The sequence below is a fragment of the Anopheles stephensi genome, chromosome 2, assembly GCF_013141755.1.
Source record: "Anopheles stephensi strain Indian chromosome 2, UCI_ANSTEP_V1.0, whole genome shotgun sequence".
Lineage (NCBI taxonomy): Eukaryota > Metazoa > Arthropoda > Insecta > Diptera > Culicidae > Anopheles > Anopheles stephensi.
The window spans coordinates 71,268,808-71,284,779 of record NC_050202.1 but is presented as its reverse complement, the minus strand read 5'-3'; the positions used below and the strand labels follow the sequence as shown (position 1 = coordinate 71,284,779).

The window sequence follows — 15,972 nt, the reverse complement described above, 5'->3', positions numbered from 1 at the left end:
TTGCACAAACGAAGGAGCGCCAGAGATGGCGATGGTTGCTGCTGTCTGATGATGATGACTTTCAGTGGAAAAGCCAAAAGACTGAAAAAGCGAAGGAGTGTCGGTTGTTGTGTTTGGTTGGCAGATAGCAATCAGCGATGGTGTCACGGTGATGCTCTCTCTCTCTCTCTCTCTCTCTCGCATCTCCCCGATGACTTCTGAAAAGTGAACCGCAAAGTTTTGAAAAGGCTTAGCCGGGTTGTCGGTTGGGGAGGGAGTGCGGAGGCAATGTTCGGGGAAACGAATTTTCCGTGGTTTTCTGACGAGTTGGAAGAAATACACCCCGGGGTTCGTAGTGAATTTAGATCTTATCAATTGGAAACAAACCAAATATTCGCGGGATTGGCTTGGATTTTGTTGGTGGGCAATGATGGATGATCTGTGGTACTTTCTGAAGCGTTGTACAAGACTTTATCTTATACTGTTCGTTCTGAAAACATGACAACTTAGATAGCTGGTTTGTTCTTAAACTAATCAACTTCACTTTGCTGTTTAAACAAGAAATAAAGGGAAAACAGTTTCTTTGAGCGTTGCTTGTACTCAATATCTGTAATTATTTTCTTGTGAGCAGTCGCCTCAGCAAGCATTCAATACGTTTCAATTTAATCGTTTTATAATTAAGCACATATTCATTTCAACAGCTTATCACCTTCAACATGTTTGCCAATCCCCTAAAAGCATATAGAAAACAGGAAGGAACAAAAATGTAATGGGCGACACTTCCAAACCTAAACACAGCCGCACAGTTTTCCACCCTCCGGGCACGAGGACATTTCTCGAACCACAACCCATCACAACACGCAAAAAACCCTCCATCGGTTGATGCTACCGTGGAGCAGGAGAGAAGATTTTAAAACCACCCCGAGCCAAATGGATGGAAAAGACACGGCATAGCTGCTGGGCTGGATACTAATGGGAAACCCCGGTCGGAAGGGCCGAGACGTTTTGACGGAGCGTGGGTATAGGACACGGGGTGAACATAATCTTCGAGTGTTAAATGATCAAAGCGAAAGAAGATTCATTTACCGGTTCTCTCTCTATGTAAAGGATTTTGTTTTGCTGCCGTGCCTTCGGGTTGGGATGGTAAGCAAAAATGGTGAAAGGCTGTTGGGAGTCGCTTTCAACACGTTGAGCCGGAAAGCAGTAATTTTCTTTCCACTTCACACCTCACTTACACCCCCCCCCCCCCCCCCTTTTCCGTCCCTCCCCAAACCACCTGGTGACAACTGGTAACGTCGCCAGTAAAGCTTGTGTGTGTGTGTGTGGTTTTTTATTTGCTTTTAACGTCCTTTTTTACTCCCCTTCCACCATCTAACGGGGGAGTAGTGCAGGGTGTAAAGGCTCCGCTTCACTTTACTCACGATGGGTGGTGCGGATTGACTGCTTTCCACCCATTCCAGCCATCCAGCCCTTGTGCTCCTGTCGTCGTGGGAATACTTAATGAATATAAATTCGTTTGAAATGTAATCAGAAAAGTAATTATCACGAAAACGGAGCGCAATGCTGCTCTCCCTCTCGTTGTTCTCTCGCTCTCTGTGTAAAGCAACGCAAAAAGCACCAGCAAGAGGTGGAAGTACGATCCATTCCAAAGATTCTACAACCGTCGGCGGAAGAAATTTGTCGAATAGGCAAAACATTTTCGAATCACTTGCCTTCAAAGGACTCGAGGTAGAGGTGAGGAAAGAAAGGGAGGAAAGGGCAAGGTAAAACGACAGCAAAGAAAAGAAACAGCTTAAATCTTGATTAATGAACAACCAAAATGAACCGGATAAGTTGCTGATGCCGAAAATATTCCATTAATTTAGTATACCGCCGACGGGTGGCTCGAAGAAAATGGGAAAATGGAGCGAGGGAGTTTTTGGCGCTGACAGGTGGTAGGAGGTGGTTCTGGGTAACAGGGCAGAGTGCATGATGCAAGAAACGAAAACAATTAAATAAACATAATGCGTGTGTCGCGAGGAGCTTGATTTATTGAATTGAGTTTTTTTTACAAATTATCCGCCTAATATGTTTGATTGTTAACAAAAATGTTGCAAGTTATCCCCTTTTTCATACTATTTTCTTAACTTATTTATAAATATTATTTATATTAAACACATTTTTTATAAACACATATTTATTACGGAAAGTATTAGTATCATGCAAAGTACTTTATTGAATCTATACTTACGCCCAGATATGAAGGGATGTATTTTGAAGAACTCACCTAGAAAAGAGAGAGAGAGAGAGAGAGAGAGAGAAAACAATACATTAATATAAATACTCTTAAACACTTACATTGAATCTAATTGAATCTAAATAGAACAGTTAAAATAAATTAAATTAAAATTGATTTTTGTTCAAGGTAATGGTGAATCTGCTACTAGCTATAAGTGGACAACAATCTGCTCCATTCCATAATCTGAAATCCAACAGTAAGTGAGATTATTGAATTAACGAATGAGCACAAGTGAAATCGTTCAACTTGGCCTCGGCGTCCGTAAAGAAATGATTACAATCTGGGTCAGTCAGCACAAGAGTAAAACAAACGAAAAGAGAGGATCGAAACGCAATTTTTAAATGTAAAGATTATTGTCTACGTTTACGAAAACTAAAGAGTATCCAATTTTCTTCCCCAAAACCCTTACGACCTCTTACAACCTCTTGGAAGTTCCCTTTTTTTATCTCTCCACCTTCTTCTCTCAACCAGCACATAAACAATGAAACAGCGATTCTAGCCGAAGCAATCAGCAACAAAACCAAAAGGACACCAAATCGGTCGAGTGAAGCGAAAAAGTGAAGACGAAAAAAAACTTTTCCCTTCACACAACCCAAAGAGTACCCCGATAGCGGTGAAAGAATTCGGGTTTTGCGCTTAGGGCACGGGAGAACTCCGGAGGCGAAACGAAATTGGCAACTGCTGCTAAGAAATCTGACTCCGAAGTTCTTCTAGCTCTGTAGGGTGACCTAAAGCACCCAACCCCCCGTAAACCCGGCTCTGGTAATGCGACGATAGCAGACGGACGCGGAACGGACGCAGAAAGATGTTGGAAATTTAATTTGTCTAGCAGTTTGCTAAAGTGCCCTCTAGTTGCATTAAGCATGGCTGCACAGCGTGTGGGGTGAGATGCACGCTCCTGTTATCCCGGGAGGAACGCAACGGAAGGCCGGCAGGTGGTGGCAACGAATTAAGAGCAGGACAAAGAATAGAGCGACAAAATCACTACGAAAATTCTTTTGGCCCCAAAAGTTTCCAACCGAGTGCAAAAAGGATTAGCACGGAACGGCGATGGCGAGGACGCGGGAGTGATAAATTATTCGCCGAAACCGAAACGTGCCAAGTGGTGATGACCTTTTTGCTGCTGTTTGGTTCCGCTCGAACACCACTGCTTATTTACGAACGCTGTGAGCGAAATAGCGAGAAGTGAAGAGAAAAGAAGCGAAAACAAACGCACACTAAGAAGTGCGACGAACTTTGAATAAGAAATGCAAATCTGAATAATACGGATTGCATAAAGAAAGCGAGGGAAAAGTGTGTAAAGAAATAAAAAATGAACGAGAAGAAAAATGATATATTTGACACTTCCGATGCTGTTCTGTAGCAGTGTAAGCTGATCCGTCCATTAGGGAGTAGGAATAAGGTGGCTGACAAATTAAACTAAACATCATAATAAATCAAATGCAATTTTAGAGAAAAATATGCTTAAAATGTTTACGCTAACAATAAGGTTCAACATTAAAATTCCGTTATAGGGGTTCGATCCATATAATGGATTTATTGTATCACTTATGAAAATGTGCCATGTGGATAGTGGAATTTCGCAATCATACAATAGAATATTGTGTTCAATTAAGGAAAATTTAATAAAAAAATAATTAAATAATAGTAAGCTATTAAAGCTAGCTATTTAATAATATTTTTATGTCCTAATCACGACTAGGCGGTATTTTCTATAAACCAAAATATAAAATTAAAAAAGAAAAAAATAAAAAAACAAAACAAAATAGCAAATTATATTTTTTTAAATAAAAGAGCAAATGAACAAGAGAATAACTACATAAATTATGCAGAGGTAAATATAAACATAAATCCAAATTATTTATTTATTTACTGATTATTACTGGCAGATGCCGTGTTGTAGCAAAATCAAAAATTAAATAAGAAAATAAACAAATAAATCACACCAGAAGCGCGCGAAAAAGTATAAATGTAAAGAAAAATAAGCAAACACATATAAACAAATGTAATAAACGATAAGTAATAAGTAAATAGCATAAACAATCAAAAATAAATGTAAACAAACAAATTCATAAACACATAAATAAACATACATAAAATAAATAAATAATAAATTAAGCAATAAATGAATTAATAGCAAAACCAACAAAAGATGATTAAACAAATCAACAAGAAAAATAGTAAAAAAATCAAACAAATTAAAGATAATAGAAAATCACTGGAACAAACTATAAAAATGTCCTTTAAACACATTACGTCACACATTTAAAACGAATAATATGATTTGGTATAGCGCCAAAACCTGCTTAAACCCCTAAACAAATTTCAAATTAACCATTCAAACGTTCATCATTAATTACATCACTGCCAAATTGTTTAATCCACCCGTTTTTTGTTCTTTTGTAGCGAACCTAGAAAACAACTCAAAACACCAATTCGCCTTTCAATCAGAGCGAACGGTCGAGAGCATCAGCCCTGATGTAACGATTGTAATATTATACCCATTATGAATGCTTTCAAACCAGCGCACTCAACCATCTTCGAAGGAAAAGGTCCTCCCCGAATGGCGATCAATTTGACGAAGAACATTCGCCCACCCCGCGGAGCAACAAGAGAGCGCACAATGGCACCTCCACGCCAGCTCGTTCACTTTCGCCAGCGCACACCACTTGTCGATGGAAAATCTCTTTCCATTTGGTTTTAATTAAGCGCAAATTTCTCGTTTCCCACCGTCTGCCCTATCGCTCCGAAAAAGGTGCAAAAGTGTACAAAACCGAACGCGCGGACACTCAACCGTGGAAAATCCATATCCTTTTGTCTCGCTCTCGTTCCTATGTTATTGATGCCCACTCGGGTTTTGGTTGGAGGGAACAAATGCTCCACTGGTAGATTCCAATTACTGTTGAGAGAGAGAGCGAGGTAACAAGTGGATGAAAAGAAAAGGGGTGAGGAAAAATAAATAAAATCAGACGAAAGGAAACGAGGGTCATTCAAATAAATTACCGGTGTCTTTTTCCGAGCTCCCGAATTCGGATGTTTTGTGGAAATCGGGCACAACGCGAACGGTTGTGCGGTTCCGAATTTGCACTATAGGCAATGGTTGTTGGACGCAGCGTCCAACATTTACGGGACATCCTTTTTGGTTCTTGTGTAAATCGTGTTTTATTTGCATTTTCCACAGACATACACACACAAACGCAGTTTTCATCGTTCCATGCTTAAGCTGTTATCGTAAAATGAAATTAATTAATTTGACCCCTACGCTTCGAAACTTCTGCCGATTGTGCGGCTTGAAATCTCAAATTCCACAACTGCCTCCCCCACCCATCCATCCATCCATCCATCCCCCCCCCCCCCCCCCGTTTACCAATTGGTGTCCCGTTGCAAAATAGTCCTCACTCGAACTCCGGACCGTACCACCCACCAGCCGAACACAGCGAGCGCAAACGTGTGGAAACTGAATTTTACGGAGTGAAAAACAATTTTAATCACGTTTGCTTAACTTCATCCCGGCACTGTTTGAAAAGCGGGTTCGGCTTCTGTTTTCCATTTCCCTCACTGCCCTGGAAGTCCTGATGTGTTTTCCTCCAAACCGAGGAAAACCGTCCCCTGTTTGCAAACGGTGCCGAAATATTCACCGTGGCCGGAATATTCACCATTTTCGAAGTGATTTCATTTTGTGGATTTCAAAGGAACAATCTCGCTCCCTTCCCTTCTTCCCTTTCATCCTTCCCCCACTTTCTGCATGCCTATCGACTGAGTGTAGAACCGAAAAATATGCCCGCTCGGGAAAAGCCGGGCACAAAGAAGATGGGAAAATTCGGAAGCAAATCCGCGCATAACCAGCGCTCGTGAGGTGCGGCAACTTTTCAACGGGAGTGAGACGTCAGAATAAATGAAAACAGTACGCGGCGCACTGCACATAAAAGCGAGATCATCAACAGTAAGCCGTCGGGGAGGGGTTGTATTCGGGGTTGATGCGAAGGGAATCAGCGTTATCAGATTGTGCGCGGATTCTGAGGCTAAAGGGGACAAACTCGCTGCCAACCGGGCCAATACCATCTACCGTCGAGTCGTTTTGCGTTAATTAGCTCTCTCTCGAGCCGTCCTCACGCTTTTCCCCCATCACCTCAGCAGGAGGAGAGGGTGATGATGAGTGGGCATGCAAATGATGAAAATGTACGACCTAACCGATTTGAACACCGAATGGACACACGGCAGAGAGAAGAAAAGCAGCACCAACACATAATGCCGGGCTTCACAGTGTGGTTTGCGTTCAAAACCCCGAGGGTCGACAAAACCCTCCGAAACCGTAAACCATCGGCACAACAAAATCACCCTTCGGAGGCGATCAACCAACACATTGACGTGTTTGACCACGAAAGTCTACAAGTCTGGAGCAGGGGAGGTGATTCGAGCAAATGGAGGATTAAGAGGAATGAAATCAGGTTCACCGGATCATCCATGCCGGCAGGTCTATTGATTCGTTTTATGTGTGCAGGGTGTTGAGATGGGGGTTGAAGTTGAAGTATAAAATGCTATCAAATTGCTCGGATACTCGGTACGGTGATTAAACGAAATGTGTCCTCACGTATAAAGTGGTGTAGGAGACGTTTGGACACATTACAGTAAACATCAAATAAAGTTGTCACAAGAACAGGTGTTAAAATTGTACAAATAACCTGGGAAAGTTCAAAATGGACATTAAAATTAGTATAATAAATATCAAGAGGAAGCTCCCGACTGCAGACGAGTATAATTGGCAAAAAGCTGAACTGATTCCGAATGATTCCACAAAAATTTGGAACTAGTTTCAATAGGCAGGTACAAAGAAACTGTTCCGTATGGAACAGTCAGAATCGTCGGAACCGTTGGAACCGTCAGAATCGTCGGAACCGTCGGAACCGACTGAAACCGAATGGAACATTCTGGAACCGTTTCGAACTGTCAGTCCCTTCCGAAACCGGACGAATCCGGATTGGAACAGTGAGTGCATTCCATAGAACCCACCACTAACCCATACAGAACCATGCAGATTTTTATTTTAATAATGCACATTCAAATACAACAAGAAACAAGAATAAATCTAGAACTCCAAAACTCTTAGAAGATCCCTATCTTGAACGACCTGCATGCGCAATATATTATAACCACTCAATATGCCATTCCGTCGTCAGTCACTGTAGAAATTGTATCGATAAGGCGTAAATAACAGGGACGACGCCCATCTAAATAACTCCCCTGCCATACAATTGACATTCAATTCCAGCTACCACAGGAACATGGCGCACACACACACGCATGCTTGGTTTAGAACCGTGCTGCAAATCGTTACCGACGACCACCGGTCGTCCCCACGGGGATAGCGCTAGCAAAGTACGAAAATTCGTTCCATCCCTTCCAGTTCCGTTGGGAAAATGGATGACTTTATCGATGGTGTTTGAATATGGTCCCGAACGGGCTGGCGGTACCGAAGGACACCCCGAAAAACACATTTTGTCGGCTGTTGATGGAATATTTATTACCAAATTTCACGCAAATCGAAATCCTTATTCATAGATCGGGGGAATTGATGCCAATTCAAACGTTGAACGCGTTTGAGCACCGACACGGGAGTCGCGGATTGTTTTACGATGTTTTTTTGTAGTGCGATTTGCTAATAAATATGAGACATGGGTTTCCTTTTTTTGCTGTTGCTTCTATATCGCATTATGTCGCACAGCAAGGGTCACAATTGCATGCATCCTATCCTGGGATGGGAAATGGTGAAGATTATTATTCTTCATTTGTATGGTAATTATGAAATTTAATACCATCACAAACACCCATGTAAAACGAATTACTTTTGCTGAGCTTCGAAACACGACAGTCGCTTGACACCCCGCGGATTGGAGGCGCGCCACACGTCGCATGTTGCCAGTTAATAATTCATGCACGACAAACACACAATCATTTCCCATCTACATAATTGCATCTCGATCAGTGCGCCTAAAGGCCAAAAACAACCGCCCCCTCCTGTGTGCAGCAGTCCCAGGACGGATGTCGGCACGGAATCGCGATAAATCAGGGGGTTTGGTTCGCCGTGTTTTTGCCGTTTGTTTTTCGCTCCTGATTTTCTGCTCAAGTGCCGGGAGGGAAATTCGATACGGCAATCAAGTCGTTACATGCGATGCCTTACCCACCAGCACCTGCCTCCTGTTGCCAGGACCCACCAGGCTTAGCGGCCAACAACAGCAAAAAACCACCCTGCCAAACGACACATGGTCACATTTTCAATATTGAAATTGTGGCCTTATTTATTCCCCTCGTTTGACGCGAGCTGCTCGTTTGCACTTGGTGACCGATGACCGTGATGTCCGTCGTCGGTCGGACGCTCGCGTATGGGGGAGAGATGCCACACGCAGGGATGCCATAAAACATAATGCATATCGCAAGCCGGGATTGTAGCCGGGATTTGCTCTGACACGAGGAATTATCCTGCCAAACAGAGGGAAGGAAAGAGAGAGAGAGAGAGAGACCGGGAGTATTGCTCATGGGGACAATCATCCTCAGGGGAACATGGCCAGCTGCGTCCATGGCTTTCCCTCTACCGGGGATGATGATGATGACGTTACGGTTGATGACACATCCCCTAGCTAGATGTTCGAAATGCATCACCCTCGTAGTAGATGAGGGTGGATTGTATAAAAATTGTACCACAACCCTCCTGGTAGATTGATTGGCCGCAGGGGTCGATTACTAGCGCAGGCTGCAATATTGACAAATTTAGCATTCCATTGTTTTGTTGTTTGAGCGGTTAATTTGATTAGCATTAAAGGGCGCTCAATAGTAGACGGGGTGGGCCCACGTGCAGGAGTATGCAGTAAAATTGCTAAACCCTCTGCTGGGACTGCTGGGGATAATAAAAGCTATTCTTAAAGCACTGTTCATTTAGAATCCGCACACCTCGTTTTATTTACAGTAGCTCCACTAGCGGTGATTCATGGAAGTTAGGGATATCTATTTCTTGGAGTTGATGAACAGTTCTTAGTTTTGGAAAAAGTAAAAAAAAAAAAAATTTTGCAAATAAATGAAAGAATAATTGCATTTTTTTGGATGACGAAATATACCTCTAAAAGAACTTCAGACAAACCCCAGGTAAATTTTGGTATGCGTCCTCAGCACAGTGTGATGTTCCTAACCAATTTGACAACATTTTGCAAATTTGTCGAAATATGATGACGCTTCATTCGGCAACGATTTGGTATGATGATAGACGACACGACACTTTGAACTTGGCCTAAGAATCTTAATTTTCTACCGTCACTGTTATCAAATGCTATCAAAAGAATGGTATGGCAAGTCATTGGCAGCTGTGGACTTAAACCACGGACTCTCGAACTACACTATATCTAACTAGGTTAAGTAGAGTTCTGTCATCATGATTTATTTGATTTTTAACCAATACATTAATAAATTTATTTTAAAATTGTATTTAGGAATTATTTACTGTGAAAAACACGTTCAATACAACCACCGATCAAATCCCCTAATCCTGCACCACGATTACTGCAACCGGCTAGTACGGCTTCCATCCATTGCTCGCTGCTAATTACTTCATTGGACTGCACGAGAAAGAGAAGATGTATAGTTGGGTCGAATGCTTTTCCCTACCCACGGGACTACTTCCCGAAACGGGCCATACACACTCGAAAAGCGAAACACCAAGGCACCGTACCATCGCATCTCAACAGTTTAACAGCGTAACCATAAAACCAACTCCTAAAAACCCTCCCAGTCCCTCACACCCTGCCGTCTTTCCTCTGCGTCGATCATGGCTAAAAAGTTTACCAACGCCAATTTAATGCTTCACCGTCTTTACTGTGCACCACACCCACCATTTTTCGGGCAAAAGCTCCACCGCCGAGCAGGAGGGTAAACAAAATAAAGAACAACACTCCAAAGGCGCGGTTCGAGTACAAACGAGTCCTAACCTTCTCGGTTGCCGCCAAGTTAACTTTCTCGTCCGTGTTTCGGTCCGTGTTGCCCTCTTGTAGCTGCTACATTTTCCGGCCCTAATCGTGGCTAAATGTGCCCGCCTTCCTTTGCACCGTCGTGGTGCCGGGCCCATCAACCCTCATTCGTCCAGCGCCGGTACGAGTGCGATCGTTTTCACGATGCTGCTGCTACGAGGACTTTCCAGTGTGCTTCGCTCGGTGCCAACCACGGTTGCCGGCATGCTCAAAAAGCCGCCGGAAAATATCTGTCCCTCCTTGGGGAACGAGCAAATTAAACGATGCCAAACCGAAAACACCTACGAGGACGATGAGGACAACACGCCCGGTTAAAACGACACACCGGGTTCGTAACGCTGCTATTGGGTGTTGTTACTAACCGGGAGCACCGGGCATGAAGACACCAATTCGTTTCGTTTTCTTCCATTCGTGTGCTGCCGGGTGTAACGCGTCTCGCACCGGTCTCGCCGGGGGGGGGGGGGGGGTGACCAACAGATACCCGGACAGATTAGATAATAAACGAAGTGAAATTAATTAGCTTATCAACGTGCTCGGAATGGTTGAGCGGTTCCTTGGCAAACGCAAACCGAAACGGGGAGGTAGATTAAAAACAGCCGCTAGAATGACAGCAGCAGAAACAGGTAGGGCGCAAGGGAGGGCACATTTTTTCTTGAAGCCGCCATTAGTATAGAAATGATGAATTAACACTGTTTTAATGTGAGGAAACAGTAGCGGAAGTTACAGCGAAACAATAGTAGCGGTACATGGAGAGGTCAACTCTTATAAAGTTTAGTCAGTTTGAAGGATTAAAAACACTTTTTCTACTTAAAGAATACCTGGTTTTTTTTTATTCATGAAGAACGGCCTGGCCGTGTTGCTAGAATACCTGGCTTGATTCCTGTTGAAAAACTTCAAGTCATCTTAAATCTCAGTAGCTTGAATGAATTATGCAGAATGATAACACAAAATTACATTCTTCAAAACTTCCCCCACAAATCCCATTACTGTTTACGCTCAACTGTAAATTTGCCATCTATCTAACAAAAGGATTCACAGAAATTCTGGAAATGGTTTTCTTCACCCGTAAAAGAAAACTTTCCCTTCCGTCATCGTCCAATTTTGCCGTCCAACAAATTCATCATCTTCTGCTGCAGCTGGATCCCTTTTTCATGTTAAGTTTCCTTTTTCCGGTGTAAGAGTTCTACAACCCTTCAGGAAAAAGTGGAAAACAAAGCCAAAGTACCTAAAGCACTGCGAAGGTAAGATAGCAATGTTGATAGCTGCAATAATCCACATTCCACACTCCCGGATTGTCGTCACTCGCTTACCGATGATACAAAGCGCAACCACTCTTGCCACTACTACTCGAATGATTGCGGTTGCTTCGGTCGAAAGTGCCGATTCGACGACTCAACGGCGAACATGATGATGATGAAATTCTCGACAACCATCAGCATCATCATCGTCATCATCTCCATAATCATCGCCAGGTGGTAGTAGCGGCGAAATCTTGCGCACAGTTATACAAAGCCATTTTGAAGCCGTATCCCGGGCGTAAGTAAAGCTGCCATGTCACTTGTTAGACGGTTTCTTACCGACGCCTGATAAACTCTTGACGTGAAACAACTTCCTTTCTGTAGCACTCCGCGCCGAACTCTCCGACCCTTGCGGTTTTACATTCCACCTGCCCGCGTCCAGGATCGCATCTCACCATAACTTGCTGTAGTGCTTTTTCTTATGCTTTGGAGGCTTCTTGCTACCGGCAAGACCGGTAGCCAAGAAAGCAGAAGCTACTACACCTTTCCACCCATCATTCTGAAACACACACACACACACACACACACACACACACACACACACACACACACACACACACACAAGTTTGCCTTTCGACAGTTTGCGGTTGAACTGGCACTCTGGCGCACCGTTCCACGTCCCGAACCCGAAACATCTAACAACTTGACGATAAACCAGGATCTACCCGCAACGAAGAATCACACCCTGCCGGGGCATGTTAGGGAAGTTGTCGGAACTCGTTCCACGGTCGGTGCTCGCTCGCTCTCTTACAAGAATGTTTCAGTGGTTACTGTACCACTCGGCAGCCACCTCTTGACGCTAGCAGACGTTCGTACTTTCGGTGTTCTGAAACTTCACCGACCAGGATTACCACCATCGCCACGGCGGCGACGTATCCCGTGAAACATCAACAACATGGACGGCAATCTCTTCGGAGGCTCCTCTTTGCGGGGTTGTGGTTTTATGCCATCAAGCCGTACGGCGATGTGTGCGGTTTTTAGCTGCGAGCATCAAGTGCGAAGCTTTATTTAAGCTTTCCCTCAAATCACACAGCATCCTGTACACACGTATTCATTAAAAACTACACGCACTTGGACGCATAAGCAACACCATATTCTTAGTTATGAATCTCAGTCTCAGTCTATTGTATGCAATTGGAAGTTTGACTTCTTGAGGGCTTGTTGGACCCTCTAACGAGCTACAAAATATTATTGAACAATGGTGTGAGCAATTTTTTCCTATTCTAAGTTGAAGTTGTACATATCAGTGCATAACAATATCTATAGACAGAACACCATCCTGTTCATGTTAAATAAACATCTCCACACGTTTATTTACAATATCCTGTTAATGGAAGTGGCATGCCAGAACGGAACATCATCTCAATTATCGGTAAAGCTGACACAGACACTCAAACATATACACACACACATTTTCATTGAAATCAATCGACCACTAGTGTCCACTTTCCTGCTCGATAAAGCAGTCGGAAACTTTATCCTCCCGTTCCGGCAACGACAGCAAACCCAGTTCGATCTCTCCTTTGCCATCGTCAAAGAGGGCAACTAGCTGGAAAGTCGCCCCCGAAGGAGAGTAGTTTATTTCTCCGTTCGCCGAGAGCGCTTCAAAAGTTTTCTTTCCTCCTTTACCCGGTGTACGGCAAATTGGGTTTCCTGCCATTTCACTACTGACGCTTTGTCTTAAATCTCAAAAATCCATCCACTCGCTTCACGTCCCAAAAGCCTCGCCCTCCCAAATCCGACTGATTAGGATGATACTGAGCGGCCCGGGGAAGGCAGCATACCGGAGCAAAGCGAATTGTCTCTGCAGTCGACGGTGGAGAAGTGATTTTCCGTTAGCAGGGCCAAACGTAACCACAAAACGAGGACGAGGAGTGCGAAAATCAAACCCGAAATACCAGACGAAGCATGGCAGGGGGAGAGAGTGCGGGGGTACGGGACAGAAGGATTGGTGAAGTGTCTATTTGGGGAAAAACCTCATCATCACTCCAAACCGCACACGCGAGAGGTGGGCACAGGAGTTGGCGCTGCTAGAAGTCGCGAGCAAAATGGAAAAGGAAACGGAACCGCCGGGACAAGCTTTGAATATTTAATCACCTCGGGTGCCGCCAGTCGGATAGCGGCGGTAGCAACAACGACCTACACACCGTAGACGGTGCCGCCGCCGAAAGGAAAATCGGTTGAACGGTTGAAAGTGGAAATGGAAAATTTGTTTGAAATGAGACACCACCCATGGCAGCAACGCAATTCGGGGGTGCTTAGAAGAGGCACACCAACCAAAAGGGATCTGCTCTGCTTTCGCGAAACCATGATGGTGATGATGATGATGATGATGGTTTCGCTTTTCCTCGAGCTTCTCGCCTTCTCGTGCTGGTCGCAAATGCAAATTTGGTCGGAGGTGAAATTAACCATACAAATTAGAATAATATACACCTGGCGACGGAAGCGAAAATAAAAAACGGCGTTAGCTTTGGTAGTAGGGAAAATTTCGACACAGTAGCGGGTGGGAGGGAAAAACAGCACCACCATCCCCCGACGGGGAACAACGACACGCCGGGGCGCTTTGCCGTTCGCGTCAGTGAGCTTTTTGTTTGGGGTTACGCTTTGGATGGCACCCGCAATCATTTTGGCTGTGACATTTGCTCGCAGATTGGGGTTTCTCTGATAGACGATGTGCAAATGTAGCGCCCGTCACCGTAGCAAGTCATCTCCGTTCCCATGTCAGCAGAATGGTGGTGAGTTTCCGTTTGTGTCGGTAACGGTGACTTGATTTCCAGGAATTATCTTTCACTTCTGCTCTGCACTAGTGATGCATTGGGGGTCACATTATAGGATGATGTGTTTAAAACGAGATGTTAAATACATGAGCAAAAGACAATCGAAACAACATTGATGAATGATTTGCTCATTAAAGCAATTCTCACTTATTGAGCTTTATACAGGGGTTCCAGAATCACGTGAAATTTTTCTAGGCATTCCTGAACGAGGATGAAGATTATTAAAAAAAGAAGATCTCTACAATCTAACAAGCAGAAAGCATCAATAGTGGCGTGAACAGCGTACCGCGGGCGAGCGAAGATAGAGCAGCTTACAATATTTGAACATTGGTGGTGAAAGATCCCTACACTCGATCGATACGATCCATATGGATATGAGCCATTGGAGACCAAATTACTGGTCTGGTGTGTACTCCAGCAGGAACCGCGCTATCGAACACAACAGCGCTTTTAAACATAGTGGATCAGAAAAGTAACAAGCAGTACGTTAAAGGAGCTCTTTCCATGCTCTGGCTTAGAAGTCCTTGAACAGCGAAATACGTTTAACGACGAGCTATATAGTTCAGAACATAGGAATAGTTGAAGGACAGAGCAAAGACTGGGGTAGTAACGAGCATACCAAGAACAAAACAAAAATAAGATAACTTTAAAGATTAACTTGATAAACGTCTGACGAAATAGAGCGAAAGATTTATACATAATCAGCCCAGTAAAAAAATCTATTAAACGACAAGATAGAAAAAAAACATTATTGAGGAACAGGACGATTATTCTGAAGCCAGAGACAAGCATTGTGCTTAAATTGTGTTTAAATTGTGAAGCATTGTGTTTAAATTTCTCTATCGATCGTCCTAAAAGGTGATGGCAGATTCGAGTTCTTAATGAAAAGCTCAACTTCAATTAGACCAGATCCACGCTCAAACAGCTAATTCATCTGGAAACCCCTGTAAATGATGCACACTACATAAAACGGTTTTGTTTATTGAAAGCTAAATTACCAAAATTTGATTTTATTTGATTTCATTACGTACAATAACTATCAACAACAAAAGGTGCATTCATCGATCACACACACCAGTAACTTCCCACTTCTGACAAACCGATACAATATATGCCAACATCACACCAGACACATGTTACATGTTTCGCTGTTACGTGCTGCTGATGAATGTCACCAAGCCAACCAATGTCGACCGATAAATAATTACCCACCGAAGCGTTGCGGTGCCGATAGGGGAAAATGGAAAATGTAATAATTTAATTACCATTTCACCGGCAGGGAGAAGCACGGGTGCCCGGGATCCGTATCATCGAAATGCAAAACCAAACCAAGTACCGAACCACCACCACTGAATGTTGGCCGCAAATCAGTAATTATCAATCATTCATTTTGGCGAGATTGCCACATTATTTCCCAACCCGCTTTTCGCGTGGTAGCTCCGGTTGTTCGGAGGTTAAAAGCAGTGTGTGTGTGTGTGGTTTCATCGAATTGCGATACAAAAGCTACACGCACCATAGGTGATAAATTTTGATGCGTGTGCTTTGATGAAGGATGACACATCCGTGAGCATCAGCAGGCTCGACACGGGACAAAGCTCAAAGCTCATGTGCGAATTTTAATTTGATTA

The 15,972-nt window shown here is 43.6% G+C and overlaps 1 protein-coding gene across 16 annotated transcripts in view; it reads right to left on the bottom strand.

Moving 5' to 3' along the window:
* Positions 1-15,972, bottom strand: part of LOC118504642 (protein groucho) — a 184,214-nt gene that overhangs the window by 107,487 nt on the left and 60,755 nt on the right. For 15 of the 16 annotated variants that reach the window (XM_036039377.1, XM_036039391.1, XM_036039376.1 and 12 more), the window contains one exon: positions 2,210-2,245. The exons of the other annotated variant lie outside the window; for it this stretch is intronic. In XM_036039377.1, the coding sequence (XP_035895270.1) occupies positions 2,210-2,245 (36 nt within the window). The remainder of the gene's footprint in view (positions 1-2,209; positions 2,246-15,972) is intronic. 16 annotated transcript variants of the gene reach the window in all.